The 26,392-nt window shown below is 33.8% G+C and overlaps 1 protein-coding gene and 1 pseudogene across 1 annotated transcript; both read right to left on the reverse strand.

Annotated features, from left to right (window-relative positions):
• Positions 1 to 4,763: 4,763 nt before the first annotated feature.
• On the reverse strand, positions 4,764 to 11,435 carry LOC116118080 (annotated as a pseudogene).
• Positions 11,436 to 12,355: 920 nt separating this feature from the next.
• LOC116118079 (ubiquitin carboxyl-terminal hydrolase 25) lies at positions 12,356 to 20,435 on the reverse strand. Its single transcript, XM_031404056.1, has 9 exons — positions 19,957 to 20,435; positions 19,369 to 19,840; positions 19,207 to 19,282; positions 19,031 to 19,123; positions 16,336 to 16,422; positions 15,467 to 16,236; positions 14,573 to 14,701; positions 12,604 to 12,751; positions 12,356 to 12,497 (listed from the first exon to the last, which is right to left on the reverse strand). The coding sequence occupies exons 1-8, from the start codon at positions 20,144 to 20,146 to the stop codon at positions 12,628 to 12,630; spliced, it is 1,941 nt and encodes a 646-aa protein (XP_031259916.1). The 5' UTR covers positions 20,147 to 20,435; the 3' UTR covers positions 12,356 to 12,497; positions 12,604 to 12,627.
• Positions 20,436 to 26,392: the final 5,957 nt, after the last annotated feature.

Here is a 26,392-nt window from a genome sequence, read left to right on the forward strand (position 1 = left end):
AGCGACCAACCTCGCTTTGTACCTGTCCACATTCCCATCTGCCTTATACTTTACTGTGAAAATCCATTTACACCGAACCGATTTCTTCCCTCTCGGGAGTTCAGTAATTTCTCAAGTACCATTCTTTTCAAGAGCCTGAACTTCCTCATCAACTATAGTTTTCCACTTAAGACACTTGAAAGCTTCCTGAATGTTCTGAGGAACCTGTATCTCTGTAATGCTGGAATTTCGCTCAAATTCGGACTTGGTTCAGCTTCATGGATTTGTTGAGAAAGTGCTCCTTCCTCTGTTCCCTTTTGGATGTACTCCTTATCCCGCAAGTTAACAATGAACTCAGTGTTTTCGATAGGTAGGAGTTGATTAGGAAGCTTTGGAGAAATGTGATTTTCTGGAATTTCGCCCAAATTCAGACTTGGTTCAACTTCATGGATTTGTTGAGGAAGTGCTCCTTCCTCCGTTTCCTTTTGGATGTGCTCCTTATCCCACAAGTTAACAATGAACTCAATGTTTTCGATAGGTAGGAGTTGATTAGGAGGCTTTGGAGAAATGTGATTTTCTGTGGTGATGGGTGACTCAATAAGTGACTCAAAGTCCCAAAATTGATATTCCTGAGTTGAATTCTCCCCCTAAATATCAGTTTTGGGGTAGTAAGGCTAGTTTTCAAAAAAGGTGACGTCCATCAAATGGTAAAATTTTTGTCTGATTAGAGAGTAACACTTATACCCTTTTTGATTTGAGGAATACCCAAGAAAGATGCACTTGAGTGACCTATCAAGTTTACTTTTATGTAGTTGATGGACATGGACAAAGACAAAGCACCTAAAAATTTTGGGTGGTATGGTGGAAATAAGACGAGTTGTTGGAAAGGATTTTAGGAGGGTGTGACAAGGTGTATTGAATTTTAGAACACTAGACAGTATTCTATTGATAAGGTAAGCTGCTGTAAGAACTGCTTCCCCCCAGAGACATTTTGGTACATTTGTTGCGAACATGAGCGATGTAGCCACCTCTATTAAATGTATATTTTTTTTTTTTTCAACAATTCAATTTTGTTGTAGGGTATCTATACATGAACTTAAGTGAACTATTCCTTTTTTCGCTAGAAATTCTCCTAGGCTGAAGTCGAAATAATCTCTAGCATTATCAGACTTTAGGATTTGTATTTTTTATTGGAATTGAGTCTGAATTATACTTTCGAAACTTTTGAATATTTGAACCGTTTCTGATTTTTCTTTCATGAGGAATACGGTTAATCTAATGTGATCATCTATGAATGAGACAAACCACCTTGCACCTGTTGCATTTTTATTTTTAATGGACCCCAAATATCACTATGAATTAATGAGAATGGACTAGACACTTTGTAGGGTTGAATGGGAAATGAGACCGAACATGTTTTGATAATTGACAGATTTCACACTCAAAGGATTTTGGATTTTTGTTAAATAAGGATGGAAATAAATGCTTGACATACATAAAATTTGGATGACTTAAGCGATAGTGCCACAACATGATTTCATTATCGTTATTTTGACAAGAAACAGACAAAGAATTACCACTAATTGTCTTTTGAGGTTGTTCTTGTGGATAGTGGCGCTTCTTAAGGATGTAGAGTCCAGAGCATTCCTCAGCATTGCTAATCATCTTCCCCAAATCCAAATCCTGAAATTCACAATGAGTGGAGGAAAAATTAATAACACACCTCTTTTTCTTAGTGAGTTTATTAATTGACAATAGATTACATTCCAAGTTAGGAACAAAAAGAACAGAGTTGAGAGTAAGGTCCTTTGATAGCACAACTGAACCTGTACTGATAACCTTTGATAGCGAACCATTCACTATTTGAACCTTTAAATTATTTGGACATGGGCTATATGTGTCAAACATCGTTGCATCTCCCGTCATGTGATCAGATGCTCCTGAGTCCACAATCCAAGGTTTTTTACATTTCTAACCCACAGTAAATGCGCTAAAAAAATTATCTTTGTAAGTCAAGGTTTCATACCAATGACATGGTTGGAAGATGAATCGGTTTGTGACTGAGCTGACAGCAGAGGAGACAATAATTTTTGAAGCGCCTCCATTTGCTCTTTGTTAAACAGACTTGCTTTAGAAGGTGATGGCTCCTCGACAGAGACGTGATTTGCTCGGCCTTCTTTCTCTATCTATTGATACAGAGATAACAAGTAAGAAAAACTTGATGATAGAGACAAAGAGATGATTAAACCCGCTCAAATATCATGAAGAAAATAAAGAATAAAAGTATGAAAGAACACCAACTCAATTTTTTATATGATCTACTTTTCTATTGAATAAAAAAGACATAAATAAATAGGTTATAATGGTGAGCTAATTCTGGAAAGAAATCTCTCTTAAAGGAAAAAAATAAAAGTAAATTAAAAAGATTTGATAATTAAACATTTAATTTTCTTGTAAAAGGAAAAGGATAGTTAAGAAATAAAAAACTCATAAAAAACAAGAAACATTAGCTAATAGCTAATACATAACAAGTAAATAAAATAATAAAATAAACACAATCACCCGGCTTGACTTTTAATACCCCTACGTTCTCGTCAGCCAAAATTGTATAACTGGATACGAAAATATATATTCTGGGATCATTCAGAGTCGGTAATATGTGTCAACTTTGAAACATAAGCAACAGGTGTGACTGAGAGATGTTACAGCCACAGAATAATATATATTCGTAAGAGCAATACTACTCTTACAAAGACAAAAACAAAGAGGTCATACAAAGACAATTTCCACCCTTCATCTTCATGATTTCTCTCTCTCTCTCTCCCTCTTTTTCCCTTTTTTTTTTGTTTTTTCCTTCCAGGTGATGTCACTTTATAGCTCTCTTTGTATTGTCTTTGTAAGGATAGTATTTTTCTATTCGTAAAGCCTAGAGCTTTCTAATGGGCGTGTTTTGATTTGATCAGCAGCTGTAGTTATTATGAAGTTCACATGGGTTTTGAAAAACTCTTGGCCTTCGAAGCACCAACAAGGCGAGATTGCAAGTCTAGAAAGATCAAATCAGATGCACATTGAACTTTGAGTCAAACAAGTTAGCCGACACAGGAAGATACAAATTGAGTTACTTGCAATTTGCATTACCAAAAGGGCGGCGCATGCAAGTGACAAGTAAAGACATTTCAGCTTAATATAATATTGACTGCCAATGAATCCCTGAAGGAAACAAAAACTGATAAATCAGAAGCAGTGTTGAATAGGTAAATATATGAAATACCTTTTCAGAGACATGTGAATGAATGATGATGTACCAAACAATATTAATAGATATTCATGCTCTGGAACTCCCTTATGAGAGAATCTAAAGAATTTTTGGCCCACAAGACCATTCAAAATAAAAAAAAAAATTTCCATAAAAATTCTCAACCCTCAAAAGCACTGAAATTGGACTCATATTGCATATGCATATACCAGCTGTTTTCAACCGGAAAAACATTTGAAAGCTGCAAAGAATCCACAGAAAAAAGATTAACAAAAGAGACAAACAGTGATGTGTACGTGTCAATGGAAGGAAAAACGGTCCCCTTTGGAAGGATATTGTGACATAATTTTTTGCAATACTGAAAGAACTTTTGAGTCTTTTAACCGAAAGAAGTGCTACGTGTATAAGTTCTAGTGATTGTTCGAAATCCAACTCAGCTTTTGCTTATATTTTGATGACTTCAGGCATGCCTCACCCGCATGACAATAATTCCCAAGAATATTATTTCCTTACATCACCTGATCTACATATACATTTCCTCCGTTTCTTGTAATTTGATTGCTCACGTCAGTTTAAGAAATAATTTTTGGTTTCATGGTGATATATGATAATAATACATCATGCTGAGTTTTAATAATTGAGTGATCAACGTGGCAACTCTTAGGCCAGAAAGAATAATACTGTGATATGGGATTGGATTTAATTAATAGTAATAGATAAACAAATAAGCAAATCAAAATCAAATGCAGCCATTCAAGACATGAAAAGGGCAGACTGGTTATATCAGTGGATTGATATCAAAACAAAAGAGAGTTTATAAAAAATGTCAGTTTATATCTAATACTTTATAGATCAATAATGTTAAAGATATGGTAGTTCAAACTTCTAGCTTCTAAATGATTGTAAATGCTAATGCAAGAAAATGATAAGAAATGAAATAAAAAGAAACCCATTTGAGGTGAATGTGGAGGCTGGGATGGTGCTGTTCTTGGGTCCAATCATGCATCCCATGTTTGTAAGATTCATTGATACAAAAAACCATAGCTTATATTTTCTTAGTGACGGTGGTAAGCATATTTTTTTTCATCAAATTATAAATTATAAGTCACTGTTGGACCTTATTATCTTAATAAACAAAGGAGAGCTGCTCCTCATCCCTTGAATTGAAAATTAAAATGGTTTAAATTCTTAACCACTCAATCCAATTTTTAGGGGTATTTTTTCTTTCTGGGCTTTGCTGCCACCAAGTCCAAAAGAAAGGTGGTCTCATTAAACTTGTCCAATCCAGATTCAATGTACACAACTTCTTTTCTAATAGTATTGTGAAAAACAATTAGTTGTAGACAAGTGATTGGAACATAAAATGGCATATTAATCGACAAACTTTCTTATAAAAGAAATAGACATCCATACTTTTTATCCAGATTACACCATCTAAACCCTCAGTGGAGGCAATACTCAAATAAATTTTCTACAGACACGTCGTTTGGGGAAAATAGATATAACATTTGACTCGTCCATTACGCCGAACTTCAAAACTCTCTGCAACCAATCTGGATCTCTTTCTTTGAGAATCCTTCATACATACAAGAACAAAACCGCAGTACCTCAAACAATAATATCTGAAGCTGTCTCTTCAAGAATTTCAGTTGCTGAACACACCAGGATGTAAACCTACAATCGCTTAGAAAATAAGTTTATTTCATAGTATTTAAAAACATGGAAACCACCTAGCTTCCATGGGAAGATAATGGCACATCGGCATCTTTCCTAGTCTTGTTCTTGAAAAAATGTTCACAAATATAAGAATACATATAATTTTTTCTTTGTATCAGTCATTTTCAGAATGATACCTCCTTCTAAAAGGTGTTACTGGAAAACTTTCTTGAAAAATCCTTCTGGAAAGTAAGCCAAAAAGTTGTCTATTCAAGAACAAAAACTGTTTTTGTGACCAGAGACTTGTAGGAAACAAATTGAAACAGGGGATAAACAGTCCTAAGGCTTTAATTTTTCAGGCAAAAGTGTATCCAAGCAAACACAGAATAAAATAATACGATTACTAAATTTAAGTCTTATCATTCCAAATAGGATTACACTGGTGTAACGTAAAGCAAAAAGCAGAATACCACCGACATACCAAGCAATCAACCACATCAGCGGTAGTAGATATTCAATCCTCCTCCATAGGTACATCTGGAATATCAAACCTGTCTTCCTCAATTGTTTATTGATCACAGAAATAGGTCTTGGTAAGAGAAGTCAAGGAATCCAGTTTTTGATATGACCACAAAAAATAAATGTAATGATGAATCCTAGCTTACTTTCATTCTGAGTCTGACCATCATGCTGAAAACTATCAAAAAGCTAAAATGTGGAGTGCGTTCATGCAGCAAACATGCCTTATGATTCAATCCACATGAATTTTATTGCTAGTATTACAATAATATAATTCTATACCAACTTCTAAAAATTTAAAAACTAGCATCGTTCATAAATATCTAATATCAACTTCATTTTTTGGCAGGCATCAGTAATTCTCTTAACCAACTTTTACTGACATTTCTATAATCTACAAAGAAAACATATCTAAACCATGAGTATATTATCTAAAGACAAAAGTATTGAAGGCTATTTTACAACATTAACAAGTATTTTTCATTAGCCTTCCCAAGTGATGTCAAACTTCTTCCATGATGTTTTATCAGGACACTGGTAATTCCTAGCTTGAAGCAAATATTGCAGCTATTCTTTAAAACATGAATCAATATAAGACATTCCTACACAAAAAACAACCGTAACACTTGAAAACTCAAAAGTTTTAACAATATTTTGCAACGATTTCCAAACTTTTGTTTCTTTCTTATTTTTTTGAATGGAAGAACCAAGAGTGATGTTGTGCCAATTCATAACGGCTACGTAACATCCCAAGAGTTAAAACAGGGAATTTTCGTAAATGTAAACAAAAAAACCACAGTGAACAATAATCCATGTGCAAGAATTGTATATTCACAAACACCCAAAAGAATATTGTTGCAATAATCTTTCACAAAGCAAAGGATATAATCAACATAAGATTGTCCTCCTTCTCACCACGATTGCGGACTATCAAGCTCCCTGATAATTTCAGGCGTAACCTAATATATACAGCGGCAAAGTCATAATCTGCTCAACTTATTAAATAAACCAGGATTTTCAAGACAGCAAAGAGAGAGAGAGAGATGAGACAATGCTCGTACTATTTTTGTTTTGCCTTTTAAGCAGAATTCTAAGGTCATCTTTATCCTCCTTCCGCAGTTCATTCTTGTACCTGCAGAAAAATTCAAATGGGCAGTCTACAGAAAAAAGCCCTGGTTCCACTCATTTTATAAAAGATAATATAACAAAAATAGCCTAAATAGCTTAAAATACAATAGAACTTTAGGGAGTGAGAATTTAATCATATACTGGACACGATAGTAAACAGTCAATAAATATTCTGATATATGTTTCATTATGAATGAGAATGCCAAACCAGTCAATACACAATGCACTTTATAAATTCCTAGACGTTTTACATCCTTATTTTTTTCTATTCCTGACTCTAAAATCAAAACATCTATAAATCTTTTGTGGTTAACAACTATTTAAATGATAGTGAAACAAATAGATGATAATAGGCAACACAGAATTTTTATTTTTATTTTTTTATAAGAAACAAACAGAAGCATAACTAAAATCTTAATTGATTGCTAACCTCGCACAAATGCAAGAAGTGACTGGTGCCAAATTACAGGCATTACTCGGGTATCCTCAATAATCTCATGAAATGAGCAACAATAGCATCGCTACACGATATGGCAAACCATATTTCTTCTCCAAAAGAAGTTTTATGAAGTAGCTGCAAAAATTAAAAAGATAAAATTATGATATTTTTCAGTATTCTGCAACAATAAAAATGAGATGCCTCCAAAGAATCTAATACCTTTACAGAGCCTTAATTTGATTAGTTGTCTCTCAATTTACATGCTACGGCTAAAACCTAGATCCATACAGATATATCAATCTCTTTTGTTCTCATCTCAAGCTGCATGTAGGCAGTTGTACATACTAGATTTACAGATTATAATTATAATGTGTTGTTAGGCTATGCATTTTGAATCAGAACTTTGATATGAAGAATCCATGATATCTTATCCCTGACAATTCTCTTTCTACTTCTCTTCTTGGTCAGTTAAATGTTCAAATCATACCATGCACATGTCTCCACTTCTAATACTCACTCAAAGTTACACTTTTGCACACAAAGGCACACCATGCACACACTCACTGCATTTGAAAAAACACATGCACATCGGAGACAACACTTTTTGTGTTGATATAAAAATCTGGATACCTTGTAGTGCCGCATATTCCATTTCGGCAAGCTTCAGTAAGCAACACTGTATTTGAAACAGAAGTTTTGAGTTAGATGGTTCCCATATAATTAAAAAACTTGAAAGTACAAGGTATAGTCGTTCAATAAAGAGGCTATCATAGACAGGAAATGTATCTTATAGTAGCAAATTTTCACGAATAAATATTAATCAATTAACTAATCATGTAAAGCCAATGCACTTCTCATCTAGGAGTCTTCTCAGATACCCACCACAACTGACAACTAAAATTTTTAATATCTACTATAACTTATTTTGTAATAGAGAACTGAATGAGAATTGGAAAGCTAGATGAAATAAATCTGTTGACACCATCAGTTATCCATCAATTTGATAATTTTTTGGTGGTATGATGGTAACTTAATTGACAATACATTAAACAAACACACCTTTTGACACCTAACAATTTTTTACCACAGGTACTTTTATTTATAACATTAATTTCATTTGTAGGACTCCAATTATGCCCAGTAGAACTGATATATTGACTTTGACCTCCATTAGTAAAAAGAATCCATCTATACATTCCATAGAATCTTGTTCAGGGTGTTTTTCCTCAAGATCCATCAAATTAAATTTTCAGAATAGCCATTCCAAACTTTTGTTCAACACAATTACCATGTTTGCATGTCATAGAAGTGCACGGCTGAAACATATACAAGTTCAATAACACAATAGGAAAAAGTACGAAAAAACAAACAAGAGCAAGCAAGAACACAACTAAAAGAAGTAAGCAGGAAATGCAGGAAGAGGTATGAGTTTATACTAATAAGTATGTAACAATAGTAAAAAAGTCTTTAATACTACCTTATGTTGTAAAATTAAAAAAAAAAAAGGAATTTCAAAATCAAAAGAGGTTCAAAATGTTTCTAGCCGTGCCTTCCCCCCATCCTTACTCTTGTAAATCATAGGGCATGTTTGGCTTATTATTTATGCCCATATTCTCAATCCTATTCTCCAAATAATGTTTGGCACATTATTCAAGAAATATTACCCTATTTTTTTAATTACTTTTAGACCCCATAAGGTTTTAATTTCATTAAATACACTCTGAAAAAAAAGTTTAAAAATTAACAAAAACGGATTCCGGCAACCACCGTCGATGGTAGCCGGAATCTGCCACAACGGTGAATTACCGACCGGAACTAGCCGGTAATTTACCGATCTGGCCTTTTCCAGCCAAATCCACAGTGGATCTGGCCGGAAAAGGCCAGATCTGGCCGTCAGCGACGGCCATATCTTTGGCCGTCGCTGACGGTTGACCTTTTCTGGCCGTCGACGGCCACAACAGGCCGTAGATCTGGCCTTTTTTGGCCAGATCCACCAATGGCCATATCAAAAGGCCATAACGACGAGTTACGACACAGATCCAACCGGTCTGTGTCGTAACGCGATTTTCCAGCCAAATTCTGACGGTGGTGGCCGGAATCTGGGACTGCAGGTGGTGGGAGTATTTTTGTCATTTTATATGTTGGGGTGTTTAATTAAATTAGTAAACCTAGGGGCTTTTTATAAATTTTTAAATTTTACCTCGTAATACTCTCCTATTCAACTACCCAATATTATTCCCAAAATCCTATCCAAAATAATAAACCAAACGCACCCATAGATATCCAAAAGCAATTCTCATATAATATTATACTTTATAATTCAAAGATTGTTTAATAAACAACAACATCCACTAAAAACATGGATATAACCAAACCAAAGGATATACATATTAACCACTGAGAAAAAATAAAAGAGATACAAGGCTCAAACTCAACCAAAAGATTAATATCACCAAAGCATATGTCTGTTTGTGAAATTTTTGCAACTTAAATACCACATTACTTAACCCTAAATTCCCTAAAGTAATTCCTTCCTCACATCCACTAAAATTTAATTCTTTTTTTTTTTTTTTTCAACAATGCCCAAGAATTCAGAAGACCTACGAGTACAAAGCATACCTTGAATGAAGCATAGGAATGGAAACTTTTTCAATAACGCTCCCAATGATGACAGCTTCTCTGAGGTTACATGTCCCAGACTAAATATGAAATAAAAAGAAATGAATAATTTAGAGCATACCTTGTGACTTGCAAAATCAAATTACTATGTGATTGATAAATTTTTGTGACCAAAGAGCAACCGTAAATATTACTTAAGTTGACATATTTGAAGATGTATACCTTACACAAAGGGAACAATATTCCCTTGTTGAATGCAGCAGGTTTATACAGAGATTTTTTCAAAGCTTGATATAGAGCAAAATGGAGCTTCTTATTCTTCCGGATATCATCCCTTATCCGAGGGAGCAAAACAAGTTTGTAAAAACGTTCTGCCTTCTTCGCACTCAGATTTGAAGCAAAGATTCGTGTGGCTTGAAACACTGCATTAGGCGACCATTTTTCAGGTTCGGTAAGGTACAAGACATCCTCCCACATTTGTGTTGAAGGAATGTGTTTAAATGCCTTGGGCATTTTCCCCGCTGTGTATTTACTAAGAAACTCACCAACCCTGTATATTTTGTTCATGCCATCAACATTTTTATTATTATATTGGAAAAAAATTCTTTATTCATACATCCCTCTCACATTCTAAGTAGACACTGCTTTAGGAGAAAAAGGAACTCAAAGAAGAAAAAAAGTTTATTATGAAGCATTCAAAACTTTTCCATTAAGGAATAATACTAATGAACTTAAACAGAATGTGTAAAGTACGGATAGTTACTTTACCCTTTATACAAGTTTATGAAGGATTCATCCAACTTAGGCAAGGGGCGGGTTTCTGCACATTCCAACACAAACAGATAATTAAGAAGCTAAAAACTATAAAAAAGGAAAAAAAATGCACCAACACTACCCTTAGATAATTAAGAAAATAAAAACCTGAAGCAAGGTTTGCATCGTTTTCTTTGATCTTCTTGATGATGAGGTCAGCAAGTGTAAGTTGTGGGCCAGCATCCTTTGATAAGAATGCCTCCAGTAATCGCTCATCTTCCTCATCAATCTCTTCCTGCCATACATGAAGAACAAAAGGGGAAAGTAACCCATTGGTTTCCCACAAAAAAAAATTAACCACATGAAGGCAACACTACTAAAACATTACAGAAAACTAACCCAACAATTAAAAAAATAAAAAAGTAGTACTTGCACCAAATATCATATTTACAATATTTTACAAGTCACATCCTATATTACAATTCAAGCAGTTACAAGTTCCAAATTGCAAGTTCCCAATTTGGGATGCAAAAGTTAAGAACAAATAGCATATCACAGACCTCATGATTGCCAAATTGACTTTGAGTCTCCGAGAAACCACCAAAATCATCGATATCATCTTCTTCTTCTTCAACTTGACGCTTACTCTGGTCTTCTTCGGCGAAAACAAAGGCGTTCTTGTTGCGCTCTTCAGCCTCTTCGAGAACCTCCTTCTGCTGAATTAAGGCTTCCTTTAAAATCTTGGAACTAATTCCCGAAGAAATCATCTGTACAGTAATCCACAAAAGTAAACTGTAAGTACATAAATTCAAAAAAAAAAATCTATAAATTTAACTTCAAAAAATACTAACTTTATCTTGCTTTTGATGGTGTTTGGAAGGTTTGGATCGCTTCTTTGAACAAGCGACGGAGTTGCCAGCGTCAGCCGAAAGAAAAGGCTGAGGGTTTTGCATTCTTTCTCGTTTTCTCGCCATCGTAACCAACTGGAGATTGCAATTGCAAATGCAAAACCCTAATGCTTTTCTGTTGGAGGTCAAGTGAGACTGCAAAACCCTGGCGGCTATTTTGTTTATTTTTAATGCGGATACAAAATTATTGTTAATTTAGTTAGGCCCCATTAAATTTTGGGAACCCTTAGACCCAGCTTGTTTCAGAAACTATCACTTGAACCCCTACCGTGACTGAACTAGAGAAGGGATAATAAAATAGACTTTTTAACCTGCTAAAATCATCCTCTTCTTAACATAAATCATATTAAACTTTCTCTGCTAAATCCATAAATCACCAAGAAACTATTTTGGTGAAATTGTGAACGTACTGTTTGTTTGAACTTACAAGTACTTTGCTTTGGAGCATTTGGCCATTTGCAGATTTTCTTTTATTCATTTTCAGATTATCGGTCATACTTTAGGCTTGATATTTAAAATTTCTTGTGTTGAATATAAGAATAAAAGAAAAATATTTATATAAACTGATGCTGCAATTTCTTCAACAACTCTTACTTTCCTCATCATGAACCAAATTTGCTGAGTAGTCAGAAAACATTAAGAATTTGAAGCTTTATTTTTCAGAAAGACATAGCTAAAAGAAAATCCATTTGCAAAACTTGTATACTACGGAGAAGAAGAAGATGTCATACTACTAAAGTGTATAGATCTCAATGATACATAGTATATCCAAAAGGTGCCATCCCGCTACATTTTGATGGAAAATTGTATGCATCAACGAAAACAGAATTCCTGCTAATTTATCATACAAAATGAATACGATTCCGCGACTTTAAGGGTTGGTTCTCAACAAAACCAACTTCACAGCCTCAACCAACATATTGCTCCGCAAATTTTGAACTCAGCCTTTTCATCTCAACATCACCAAAAGGTTAGCTACAATTATAATTGTCTCAACATCACCAAAAGGTTACCTACAATTATAATTGTGTTTGTTTGTCCAAGGCAGACGATTAATTGACCGTTTTTGTTACTGCCGGCACTTTGCTACAAGTAATAGGACATGGAATCCCCCCCAATTCTCAAGAAAATATCTCCTTCACCACAAACATTTTCTTATCCAACCCACACCAACAGTCAACAAAATTTTTACACGAATGTATTTTTACTACAAACCCCATCAGCTACAAATCTCATGGAACTGCAAAAATTATCAATAGCAGAAGAATAAAAGGTCAGGCTACCAGCCAGTTCTGAATTACCAGGGATTCCCTATTAGAAATTTTAAAATTTAACAGGGTTAATACCTCATGATATATCACTTGAGGTGATCAAGAGCCTGGAGATTCTTGTTTTTCTTTGCTAAATAACCTGAGACGTTTGATAAGGTCCTCTTTCAACGGCTCTGGTATTTGTGAAATAAAAGTTCGTTTTGCATCTGTGATCAACAACTTCCTGCATTGAAGTAAAAGGATGAACAGAGTTTCTAGGTGATGCAAGCAAATAATTATAATAACAGTTTCTTACTAAAGACAACAACCAGAGAGATAAAAGGGCTGTTTGTTTCATGGACAAAAGAGTAGATAAATCTAATTATGAGTATTAAGATGATTGACGTAAACTGTTTTTTCGAACATAATGATTATTTTAAGTTACTTTTATTTGAATGAAAAGGGTTGAGCTTTTTGGCTATTTCTGAAACCATGATGTATGCATTTTGAATATTTTACTCTTTAATGAACACCATTTCACAATTCTCACAATGAATGGGAAAGTAAATAATCCAGTTTTCAGCCTAGATACTCTAGCATAGCTAAACATTCAATTCAAAAATAGAAACGGACGACAGGAACAGAGATCCAGATCCAGATCCAGATCCAAACAGAAGAGTACAGAAAACAGCAACTTGGTGCTAGATGCAAGAAGGCAGAAGAGAAGCAATTGCGACTCCATTGATGCTGCTGCAGCTGATGCAAAAGGGCAGCCCCTATAACCAAAGCTCCAAGGGCCATAATCTTAATGTGTGATCCCTCCCATAGTGATAAAAGATTCAAGCCTTTAATTAATAGCACTTGTGCAAACTAGCCCTTATATTTTAGCATATCATGAAAAATAACCTGTGTCTACCCTTTTTTCAAACCCAAATATCACTTTCTTTTCTACCAAGAGCTCCACGGCAGGTACTGCAAATTAACATTTTTTTTCTTTTTTTTGTGTTGGAGAAGAAAAATTTTCTATTAAATAAAATTCAGTATACAAAAAGTGAACAAGGAGTCAACAAAAACCTCAACATCCAAAGGAAAGACCAATTAACTTCGCTAATTATACAGCTCTCAATCTATAGTATAAAAACTATCAACCAACAATTACAAAGTTAGATAAAAAAATCCCCTCTTGGCAAAGATTTAAGATGAATGAAAGAATGAAGGGTCCTTAAAGTATTCAGAAACAGATGTTCATACATACAAGTGACCTTTCTGGCCAAAAGAAATCTAATCAAGTGACTCGATTAACCCACTGACTTTAGAATATGAGAATAACACAAAAAATATCTGTAAAAATCTCCTTAAAGTGTTTAGAAACAGATGCGCATACATACAGGTGACCTTTCTGGCCAAAAGAAATCTAATCAGGTGACTCAATTAACCCACTGACTTTAGAATATGAGAACAACACAAAAAAATTCTGTAAAATACTGACGATGGATTCTCACTCTTTCAAGAATATAAACCTGAAATTTGACTTTGTATACAAGTACTACCAAATTAGAGCCATTGTGCACATCTTAATTTATAGACTGCTGCATCTGACACTTAAATGTCCTCCACAATGCTTGAAACTCATGTTCATAAACACAGCTCATAGAGAACTACCATCCTCCAGGAACAAACTACCTTTTCAGAAAGTATTTTAAGCTAAAAATATTCACCCATTCCTTAAAACATTTGTTGCAGTTCAATGCAAAAAAAAAAAAAGAGAAGTGCTAGTCTTACAAAGACAAATACAAAAGGGGCATACAAAGACAATTGCTACCCTTGATCTTCATGATTTCTCTCTCTCTCTCTCTCTCTCTCTCTCTCTCTTTTTCCCTTCTTTCTTTGTTTTTTCTTCTCGCCCACGTCACTTAGTAGCCTTCTTTGTATAGGTCTTTATAAGGATAGCATTTTTCAAAAAGAAAAAGGCGGCCACATACCAAAGAAAAAACTCTAAAAAAGTAAAACTTGGGACTTATAAGAATATCCAACCAATTAATTCATGTAAAGTAGAACAACTTACTTCAAATCAACAGCGCTTGGAGCATTACCAACTTCTTGTGCGCATAGCCTCTTCCTTGAACACATAAAACTGTAGACATTTTCAGACCAACCACATGATCGTAATACTAAGGAAGCTTCTTTCTCCAAACTGAGATGTCAAAAAAAAAAAAAAAAAAAGGAAAAAGTGATCAAGGGATCAACTTATGTCAAGGCAAAGATGAATAACTTAAATTGATATCCATGAATTTTCATAAGTCTCACTTCCAATCGGAGAAACATATTGACTCCACAGACAAGTAGCATGCGTAACCAAAAACAAACAGATGTGAGTTTGTCAAAAACAATGGGGAAAAATAAAAGATATTGAAGACTTCATGCTTTACAGGATGCACTAGAAGAGGATCCAACAGCAGTCTAGTGTCATTAATACCACAGATAAATGTGTCCTCGGACTGATACTCCTATTCATAGTTGCAACATATGCATCACTCATGGATACAATAGCAATAAAAAGAAGTTAAGTTATGTCATCCAATTTTTGAAAATAATAGGTTTAGCAGGGCCATAAAAAAAAGTTGTTATTTTTTGGCTCAGAACTAATGTTTGAAATGATCAATAATTAAAAAGACCCAAACAACCACCCGCTCCATTATAGACTTCAATAAAATGATACAAAACTTTGTCATGATTTAAATCCCATTTCTCAATCCAATGTTCATAATCCACATTAGTTGGAAACATGTTGCAAGAGTGAGATGCATGTGACAGAAAAAACAAGAACCTAAGAATATTATGAACATAAATGAACCAAAACAAAATGAAATGCATAATCAAGGCAAACAGACAGGAACCTAACAAGCATAACTAACACCAACAAGAAACAGTTTTAAGCAATTAAAGTGAAAGCACATACACTTCTCTCAGTTCTTGAACTTTTGCCTGAGATTGAGAATCCTGTGCAAACAAAATGCAAGAATCCTTATGCAATTTCCTCTTGGATCCAGAGACATCAGAGTGGCCGTTAATACTACCATTAAGCAGTTTGGTGTGATCAGACCCTCGTTGTGTTGTCCCGTTCCTCATAACATTACGTTCACCAGAATCTTGTTTTACTGATGCAAAACCAACATTTTTAGAATCACCATTTTCATTTACTGATGCCGGTGTGACACCATTCTCTTTATCAAGAACATCAACTCTTTTACTTTTGTTAGAATCATTCCCGTTCATCAATGGATCTTTCTCACTTTTCTCCTTCTGAACCGAATCTTTGATAGCTCCATTCATTTCCATACTCTGAGACTTATGACTATCAATCTTTCCATTAGTAGTTGGAGGAACTCCTTTGCAACCAGAGTTTCCCGAAATATTGAATTTCAGTCGTGGGGCAGAAGGCACTTTCTCAACCTTAGAAATGGTAGAGACATTCTTCCGAGATGACTGCTCAGCACTTGGTTTTATACTCACTGATTTCAACGGAACAGTAGTCTTCACGCCTTTATGAACCCCATTGCCATTTTCACTAGATTTAACACCATTTGAAGGAAAAGTGCCATTGGCTGATTCTGGTCTTTGGTTAGCACGAGAAAAGAAGAGAATATAAACCTTCTCAGACAATACCTCCTGCAGAGTTGAAAGTGAGACAGAGGAGTCATTACAGCAATACCACCGGCCCATTGCATCCTGTACACAAAACAGAGAAGAAATATCAGCAAACAGATGGCATTGTTCATTCCTGAAACTGACATATGTATTAAAATAAAATAAAATCCAATAAGTCACCTTGATATAAGCATAATAATGCCCTGAATCCAGTGAAAATCCTGAATGCACAATAGTTCCAAAAAGCTTATATTCTGGTTGCGGATCCTGCGTTGCAAACAAAAATCATAAATTCTATATGCTTAATAGAGCAAGTTATAAAATATATGCTTCAAATAGCATTGAGAGCACTTCCATGGGGTTGTAATGTTTATGAAATGTATTCACATGCAAGCAAAAACATTTCTATTAGTTGTGTGTGTGTGTGTGTGTGTGTGTGTGTGTGTGAGAGAGAGAGAGAGAACACCATCTCATAGATGATTTCCTAAAGCGTAACTAGGTTATATTCCAAAAACAGAAAGCACCAAAGACTACAAATTCACCCACAGAAATCAGACAATACCGTTAGAGTAACCTAACCATCTACTCTGTTTTTGATGCTGAAAAAATACTCAAACATTTAAAGCTTCCTGCTGCTTTTGTTGTCTAACTAATTATGCATCTATGTCTTAACTTTCCATACAAATTCTGGATCACACTTGAACATTTGGAAGTTAACAAAAGCAGAATTTAATTCTAGTCTACATGACACAACACAATACTGTTACAATTTAGTGTTCAATTATGTAAAAGTACTTTTAACAACATATGGATCCCCTATCTGTTACTCACCAATAGCAAACTGTTCTCTCTTTTCCCTCTCCTATCACTATTACGGTATTACCTCTTCATATTCAACAAAGCTTCCCAATCAATTACTCTTGCTCCTTTTTTTCTTTTGTTTTTGAGTCAACATAAGTTATTAGGCCAACGAGAAACAGACACAAATTAAAACCTAATCTGCATGCAAAAGTATCTAAGAGAAAAAAAAATTCTAGGAATGAGCATTTTGATCAAGCACCGTCTTCTAACAGCATTACTCCCAATTTCCAAAGTCTAATAAGTCCACACCAACTAGTGAATAACATTTCCACTTAGCTAGATACTACCCAGTAAAACAGAATACAAAGAACACCAGCAACCAAATGTCTCCTATCAGACAATAGAGGATTGTTCCCCACCCAACCCTTCTAAACATAATAAAAGCCTTCTTTCTCATTTTAGCTCATGTCTATCACCTTATTCACTATAAACAAAGTCATATACATGCAAAGGAAACTTGATTATGCATACATGATAAATCTATTGACATTGCTTGCAAAAGATTTTATAAATTTCATATGTGCTACCTCTGTTGTTAATTGTTTAACTTGGATCAACTGTTTGGATGCTGGTCTATGGCTTTAAGAAAGTGCTGCACGAAAACCACACCCAAACTCTTCTTTACTAACCAGAACCCTTTCAGTTCCTCACTATAAACACACAAATACAAGCACCCACTACATCTATATTTTGACCATGTATGAAAGTGCCCTAGTGTGATTAAGTTTCTGGTGTATAAAAAAGATGTATAATATTATTGCTAGGTGCACACCACAAGATGCTCAAGAAAGAGTGAGACTAAAGATCAATGCAACCTAGTATTATAGTCTACGTTCAATACAGATTCAAAATGGGCTCTCCATACAAGTCTCTAGTTAATAGTAAGCTATTTTGATGTTCATGTGCATTAATAAGCTTCTGCTTTAGTTACTTTTACTTTTCCCAGATTTTATGAGTTAGGAGCAAAACCTAATTTTCCAGGTTTAAAATGGCATACAACAGCCAGCTAGACTTGCTTTTCACTAAGGTTTCAATTTGTCTTTCATCTAGGGTCTTTATACAATTTTCCAGGACAAAGTTTTAGGTTTCTTTACTTTCCTATTCTTGTAGTATTACGAGTTTCAAAAGCCTATACAGATCTATGTAATCCCTTCAAATTCACCAAAGAAAACTTTAACAATTCTCAGCAACCAGGACAGTTTCTTTTTTCTTCTCAATCATATAAATAATTATCCTAATTAATCAGAACCACCCTTATTTTATGCAGCTTTCCATCATCACAAAATTTTTAATTTTGACTCCCATAAGTATGGGAATAATGATACCAACTCCATTAATGATATTATCTCACTTTAGAGCAACAGGATTTCCAAGTCCATTAATGGGAAGCAATTTTACCCACTAATTAAGGGAATGAAGGATCCAGGAAAGAGATTTCCATTCCTGCAACCTCACTCTAATCAACAAAACATAGTCTATGTACATTCTTTAAACCTAATTATCAGTTGTGCATAGAATTACCAAAAAAATATTTCATTTCTGATCACTTATTTGATACCATAATCACAAACTCTTATTCAAATAGTAACCATTTCCCACATAATCATAGATGGCTCCAAGAAGACAAATATTTACCCTATAGATATGGATAAGCATTGTGGGGTAATATATACCCCATGATTCTTTTCCAGCCTGGGATAGTCAGATGACAGTAAGTTCTTACAAGTTACAGAAGTGTGAAATCACACTTGAATTATTTTGCTAATAACAACTTAATAACCAGAACACTAAAAGCGCCAAACATAAATGTAGAGAAATTCATCAAAACTCTGTTAGGCTTCAACTTCTAAAAGCGGCAATAACCTCTTACTCCAAAATTATACACGTGAGGGTGTACATATATACTATATACTGACTTTCATACAATTTTACAAATTTGGCAAAAGAGCTTAATCCCAGTCAAGCAAGATTTATGAGGGCAGATAACAAACAAAATATTGACAACGGTACACACCTGGTTAGCTTTGCACATGAAGCTTGAAAGAACCAAAATCTCTTCAAATGCAATGGTCTTATCAATTTTCCCACCAAATATCCCTCCAAACCTCTATGATCACAACCAATGATTCAATCAAAAAGCAATTACAAACAAAGCTAAAAGCAATTATAAACCTAACAACAGCTCCATACCTTGAGTTGAATCACAAGGATATTTGGTGATTGAAGAATCGACATTTGCTTCCTTGCTGCCACCAATTTCTTACAACTAAGCAAGTATAAGTTTCTCATCCAAATCAAATTCCCATTGTAAGGAAAAAAAAAAGCAACAAAGGTCATGATCAAATAACTTACTTCTCACATTTATACTTATTATTTCCTTCCAAAACTTCAGGCTGAAAGAACTTCTGCATTGCATCCTTAAGTGAACCACTATGCAAAATATCAAGACTAATATCCATAATCTCATCAACCTTATTCGACTCAGCGCCACATGACAAACACTTCACCTGACTCTGCAAAGCTCCCCCAAATATCTCCTTAACCACACTACTACTACTACTATTCCCCACACTCCCATTCACCGCTTCACGGTCACCCCCCTTGCGTTTCAACTTCTTGAGACGCAAACACGTGTTGTGACACGCATCAATCACATAACGCAGAAACTCATGCGCGTCCTCCTGTCTCCCGCCCCTAAAATGCTCGGCGAAAATCCTCAAACAACTCTGGATCTTCGCCGGCGCATCCAGAGTTAAATCCAAGCTCAACGACCGCACAATCCTCTTCTCCAGAATACAAAAGGGACAGTCACGTGCCAAATCACCTAATTAAACATAGAATTCTAAAATTAGGGCAAGAAATGAATAAACTCGGTACGAAAACGTAAGAAACAAATAAAACATAATATGAATTAAAAAAAAAATAAAGAAGGAGGAATACAGAGAGAGGAGTGTTGGAGATTGAGGCAGAAATTGGCGAGAGGAGGAGTGTAGGTGAGGCACTGAAGGACGCTGTTGAGATAACAAGAGTTGCCGAGATTTCGCAAGCCTAAAGGAGGGCCACGTTTGCGTTTATCACTGAGTAAACTCGGCTGCCAACTCATTTGGAGGTCGTGGTGTCGAAGTCCCATCAACGGAGACCAACGCCTTCTGAGACAGATTCATCGGTCGTGGGCGGATGATCGCATGTCGAAATTAACAGCAATAGATTGAATTTTAAGAAAAAAGAAAAATTAAAATGGAATTCTGAATTTGAATGAGAATTTTAAAGAAGAAGAGGGAGGAGGTAGAAAACCCCCAATTTCCTTCTCTTTGATTTGAGAAGGTTCATTTTTATTTTCGTTATTTCCCCCCTTTCTTTCTCTTTCTCTTTCTCTTTCTTCGTTGTTTTCTGTCCGATACAACTTTTCAGTTTTTCAGTTTTTCATTTTTATTTTCCTTTAATCGATATACAATTTGGGCTTATTTACCTCCCCAGTGTTATCTGAAATTAAAATCTGGTCCTTGCGTTATCTGAATTATCCAACCGTTAGATTTTTCCGTCTAAACTAACTTTTGACCAATTTTGACTTAGGCAATGACTAAATCATCCCTAAAATTAAATTTTATAAAATTAAGTAAAATATCTAAATTTTTCAGAAAAAAAATTAAATCAACATAAAATATTCAATAAAATTATCTACAACATAATAATTTTTAAAATCATTAAAAAAACCAAGAAAATATAAATTCTAAGAAATCTTTTAAACTTGGGATAATAATAAAAAAAAAACCCCCTTCATTTCAACAAATTGTGAGCCCCCACTCTTACTAGAAGTAGTAGTGTAACCCCTATTTCGTTAAATTTATCGATTAACTTTAACATATAATAAGATATATTTTATAAAAGGTATTATTAACTTTCAGATTTTATAAGAACTCTCCTCCTTTTTCTTTTACCTATTTTATCTCTTTCATCGCTCTCAGTCTTCATCTTCTTCCTCTTTCCTTCTTCTCTTCTCCTCCTGTTCCTTTCTTATCTATTTTTTCCCCCTCTTCTTCCTCCTTTCTTCTCCGGTTTATCCTTTCCTCCCCCTCCTTTCTTCTGTCTCTTTCTCTCTTCTCATCTCTCTTTCTTCCCATTTTCTTTCTCCATCTTCCTCCAATTACACCTAGGCAATGGCTGAATCTTGCCACCAATGCCTAGATCTGATGGTTGACCACCATGACCTAGATCTGGTGGTTAGCCAGCTTCAATTTTTTTTTTTTTATTTCTTCAGTTTATTATTAATTTTTCTTAAGGAAATTGGAATCAGTGAATTTGAAGATTGAGGGATTTGGTTATAAATGCTTTATAATGTGTTTTTGATTGAGTTTTGTTAGATGTAGATTAAAGTTAGACTAATAAATTTGTTAGAAGGGTAAAATTTGGAATGATATGAGATTAATAACATGATGAAAGTGGATAATATTTTGTATAAAAGGACAAAACTAAAAAAAAAAAAAATTTGGATTATAAATTAACTTAAGAAATTTTATTTGAATGAAAAAAAATATTGAAAAAATCCAGCTTGGCATTCGATTGAAGGACAAAAATGTCATTAATGTGCAGAGGTTTATTAACAGATGCTAACGGAATGGGGGTTGTGCTCTATTTCTGAATAGAGCGGGAGCCTTTTAGTTGAAACACATAGGGGTTTTCATTATCCCTTTAAACTTAGTAGGTTTTCGATTATTTTTTCTAAAATGTTTTATGATTTTGCTTCTTTTAAATTTTTGACTATTTTAATATTATTTTAATTATTTTGAAATTTTATCAAAATCAATCAAAAGCTAGTTTAACAGAAAAAAGCTAATGCCAGGGAGGTGGTTGTAGGGCCGTGCAAAAAAAACCGGTAACCGAACCGAACCGAACCCAGATTTTCGGGTACCCAAAAATTCAGGTCGGTTTCGGATAGTTTTTATAAGATACCTGAATTTTCGGTTCGGGTATCGGTTATTTAATTTTAGAAAACCGGGTGCCCGGTACCCGGTTTTTATTAAAAAAAAAAAGACGTCTGACAAAAGTCTAGAACCTAAAAAAAATCCCCAAATCTGAAAATTTCAGATGCCCTAAAACTAAAACCCGTCACTGGCTCACTGCGTAAACCTCCAGTCTCAGTCTTCCACTCTTCGTCTCTTCCAGTACTCAAGTCCTACAGGACCTACACACAGCCGCACGCAGCCGCACTGAAAATGAGTTGTTTCCAGTTTTGATTAACTGAAGTTGCAATTAAAATTGCAGAACTGAAAATGAGTTGTTGCCTTAAGTAGCTGAGCAAGTTCTTGAGTAGCTGAGCAAGTTTTTTTTAGAGTTTGTGCATCAGTTGACTGAAGGGATTAAAGAAGAACAGAGGTAATAGAAAAAGGAAGAGAGTTTCAGAATTTGAGAGGGGATGTTGGTTAAAGAAGTCAATGAATTTGAGAAGAATTGCTGGTTAGGAGTTAGGACTGTTAGAATATTCGGGTAACAAAATCGGATACCCGGTTTGTGACCTGAATTTTCGGGTACCCGCAAAACCAGGTATTCTAAAACCGGTTCAGTTAGCGGGTATATTTTTGCAGGTACCCGATTTTGGTCAAAATCGGAGCAGGTACCCAGTTTTGCACAGCCCTAGGTGGTTGGATAATTCAGGTAACATAGGAACCAAGTTCAATTCGCAAACTTCAGGGAGCTGGATGAATAAGCCCTATATAATTTTCTCTCTCTCTCTCTCTCTCTCTCTATATATATATATATATATATAGTCAAACCTCTCTATAATCATAATGATGTGACTAACTAATTTTATTATTATAAGGAGGTTATAATTTAATAGAGGTGTAGTTACAAAAATTATAGTTTTGATTTCTTATTTTATAATTCATGTTTTAGTAGTACAGTATTAGGATCTCAATTCATNTATATAATTTTTTATTTCTCTCTCTCTCTCTCTATTATATATATATATAGAGTAAATCTTTTCTATAGTCATAATTAGACTAACTAATTTTATTATTATAAGAAAGTTATAATTTAATAGAGGTGTAGTCATAATGATTAGACTAACTAATTTTATTATTATAAGAAAGTTATAATTTAATGGAGGTGTAGTTACAAAAATTATAGTTTTGATTTCTTATTTTATAATTCATGTTTTAGTAGTACAGTATTAGGATATCAATTCATATTTTAGTAATATTAGGATTTCAATTCAGCGCTTCAATTGTCTACTTTTGAAACGGATAAAAGATCATTTCTTAGAACCAGCAAAAATAAATGTCATTGATAGATCTGTAAATGCAGTTGATGGTCAATTGATATGAAGTCACAGACAATTGTCAATGGTTTTAAGCATTGCAAAATTAGGACCACTAATGTCAATAAATTGTAAGTTACAAATGAAGAAGATGAGGAGAATAAAAGAGTCATCATAGAATTGAGTGATCAGATTCGATAACTTTACTACACTAATCGAATGGATATTAATGACTTCTTCGATTATCCAAATAAGCAACAAATCGTGTATGTTTTAACCAAAGGAGAAATCATTGTTGCAATTAGACAATAAGAGAAAAGAAATAATCCTAAAGATAATAGTACAGAAATACAAAAAGTCTTGTGCCATGAAACTCTAAGCATGCTTGAGAAACTAAAAATAGTTTGGCTTCAACAAGAAGGTATCCATGCCAACGAGCTATTACGTATTCGTAAGGTAAAAGATGTGATAACAATTTTAAAGCATAAATCATTGTCCCAAACAATTTTAAATAAATATTTTATTTCATTTTAAACCTTTAATTTTACATAACATATTTTTTTTTTTGTAATATATAGATAATTATTACTATGTAGAAGCAACTTTCCTTAAGGCGGGAATTAGAAAAATTATAACTTATTACAATGTAGAGTTTATTCTTATTTATAACTATCCCAAATTGAGACTATAATTTTTTTATGACTATGTAAAGTTTATTTCTATATAGAGTATCATTATAGAGAGGTTTTACTATATATGTGTATGTGTGTGTGTGTTTACTTCATCCAAATTTTACAATAATTTTATAACATCAAATATAATTGAACTAATTTTGAGAAAATAATGACAAAATTCAATAACATTTGTCATTTCCTTTTTGTTTATTTGAAGGATAAATTATGGCATGTTTGATAGATTATCTGAAAAAAGATATTCTAAAAAACTATTTTAAAATGAGTTGAATTTGATTAAATCGAATAAGATAAGATATGAATAGATTATTAGAAAAATGATATTCTAAAAAACTATTTTAAGGTGAGTTGAATTGGATTAAATCGAATAAGATAGGATTATGAAAATGTGTTTGATATAATATCTGAAAATTATATCAAGGCGTACGACTAGTCGATCGCCAGATGTCAACTGTAAATCTGGTTGTTTCCATGGATTTAGCTAGAAATGACCAACCGTGTGTCGTTCCGACGTGACAATGGTGGTTTGGATAGATTAATTTTCAGATTAAAATGAGTGAAAGGTAATTGTTTATAGTTGAATAGAGTTGAAAAAATGTTTTGAGTTAAATAGAACATGATAATAGAAAACAAATCCCCTCTCTTTTCATTTTTAATAAAAAAATCTTATTTGATTCATATTAATTTTTAGAATAATGATCCCAATAAATAAATAAACATATATTCTATTTTTAAATTCAAATAAGATAACAAAAAAATGATTCATAAGAGTAAAACAAAAATGGGCTATAATTTCCATTATTCAATATTTATATATGTGGTGGTGGACTTAAAGTTCAAGGACAATATATTTTATTCAAAGTAACTATTATAGGAGGTGTTTGTCTGAGCTTATAAAAATTAGTTTATAAGCAACAATTGCTTATAAGCTATAAGCATTTGAAATTTTAAGCAATTACGTGTTTGATTAAAATATTTATAAGTGACTGACAAGTAGTTGACGTGTTTGATAAAATATGGTTTATAAGTACATTTTATTATAAAATAACTAAAAAAGGTACTACATTAAATAAGGATATACTATGAAATTTTAAAATTAAACAAGGATAATGTGGTAATATACTTGGTTAAACTAACTTATAAGCAAAAAAAAAAAAAAAAAAAATACCTTCTCCCCAACTTATTTTTTTTGGCTTATAAGTTTAAAAAAGTTATAAACAAACAGATCAGTTTAATTTTAGAGTTTGACCAGCTTATAAGCTTAGACAAACACCCCCATGATTTTGTTCCTTAAATTTCCGTTACAAACTATTCTTAATATCAAAAGCAATTTGCAAATTTAATAGGACCCATTATAATAGTAACTTCGTTTCTGTGGTTGTCTTAAAAAACAAAAACTTAAATCTTTTCCTCTTGGAATTCAATTTTAGCAATTCAGCTCAACCCCGAGTAAAGTAACCATCACTAGGTTACCAAAAACGTCGCTGAATCTTGCTAACTGTTGGATTGACATTTTTCACTCTATGGAGGTACCAATCCATAGATTACCCAGAACGATAACATGGTAAGGGTGGCGGTAACATTACCGACCCTCGAAGATAGGTATTCACTTACCACAGTCTTGCGTAGAAAGGCTATTCTTCTGAACGAATTCAAGATAAACTGCAAAAGGAAACAAAAAAGAAGGTATATCATAGATTATTACCTGAGAAATGGATTTCAACAATTGCTTTGCAGAAAAATCACCTATGATTGATTATTCAACATTGAAAAGTCTTCAGTTTTTGTTTCTTTAATTTCTTAATGATACAGTTGTGAATTTCACTTCTTTATACAACATTTTCTCCGCTGAGCTAGTTGATTTGGCTCCATACCGGCATACAAAAAAAATACCAAAAATGTCGGAGCAGCTGTTACCATCAATAGAATGGATATGATCTTAAACTGAATCTTCACCAGAAAAATAATCCAAAATTACAAACACAGAAGTTTCCTGCAATAGAAATTGTTTATTACAGTAACATCACTCACAATTGTTTAACGAGTAACAACTGATATTTGAAAGAAAAGTTCAGTTACACGTGTTTACATACCTCAGAAGTATTTTTGCAGACTGCTGTTGACATAAGACTATCTGTCAGAAGTTGAAGATGAAGCTTCCTTTGTTAGGGATTGAACATCTAGAGAATCGTTGGTGCTAGATCGAGAAGCTTCCTTTTTCAGCTTGCTATTGTTATATGCAGCTACACCAGCGATGGCTGGGTTGGAACAAAAAAAATATTTAAGGAAATAATATAGAGAGAAAAGGAAAGGATTTATCACAATTTTAGTAAGACTCCCAGAATTTAGCTCCTAACTTCATAGAAATTTGTCCTCTACAATTCATGCAAAAGAGAGGAATACAAATCAGTGGGTAAAACACTGAGAT

Source organism: Pistacia vera, unplaced genomic scaffold (assembly GCF_008641045.1).
Source record: "Pistacia vera cultivar Batoury unplaced genomic scaffold, PisVer_v2 Contig837, whole genome shotgun sequence".
Taxonomy (NCBI): domain Eukaryota; kingdom Viridiplantae; phylum Streptophyta; class Magnoliopsida; order Sapindales; family Anacardiaceae; genus Pistacia; species Pistacia vera.

Coding starts and splice junctions, on each gene's coding strand:
- LOC116118079 (XM_031404056.1), bottom strand. CDS start 20,146: ATGGGACTTCGACACCACGACCTCCAAATGAGTTGGCAGCCGAGTTTA. Junction 19,283..19,368: donor AATAAGTATAAATGTGAGAA/GTAAGTTATTTG, acceptor ATACTTGCTTAG/TTGTAAGAAATTGGTGGCAG. Junction 16,423..19,030: donor TCATGTGCAAAGCTAACCAG/GTGTGTACCGTT, acceptor TTTGCAACGCAG/GATCCGCAACCAGAATATAA.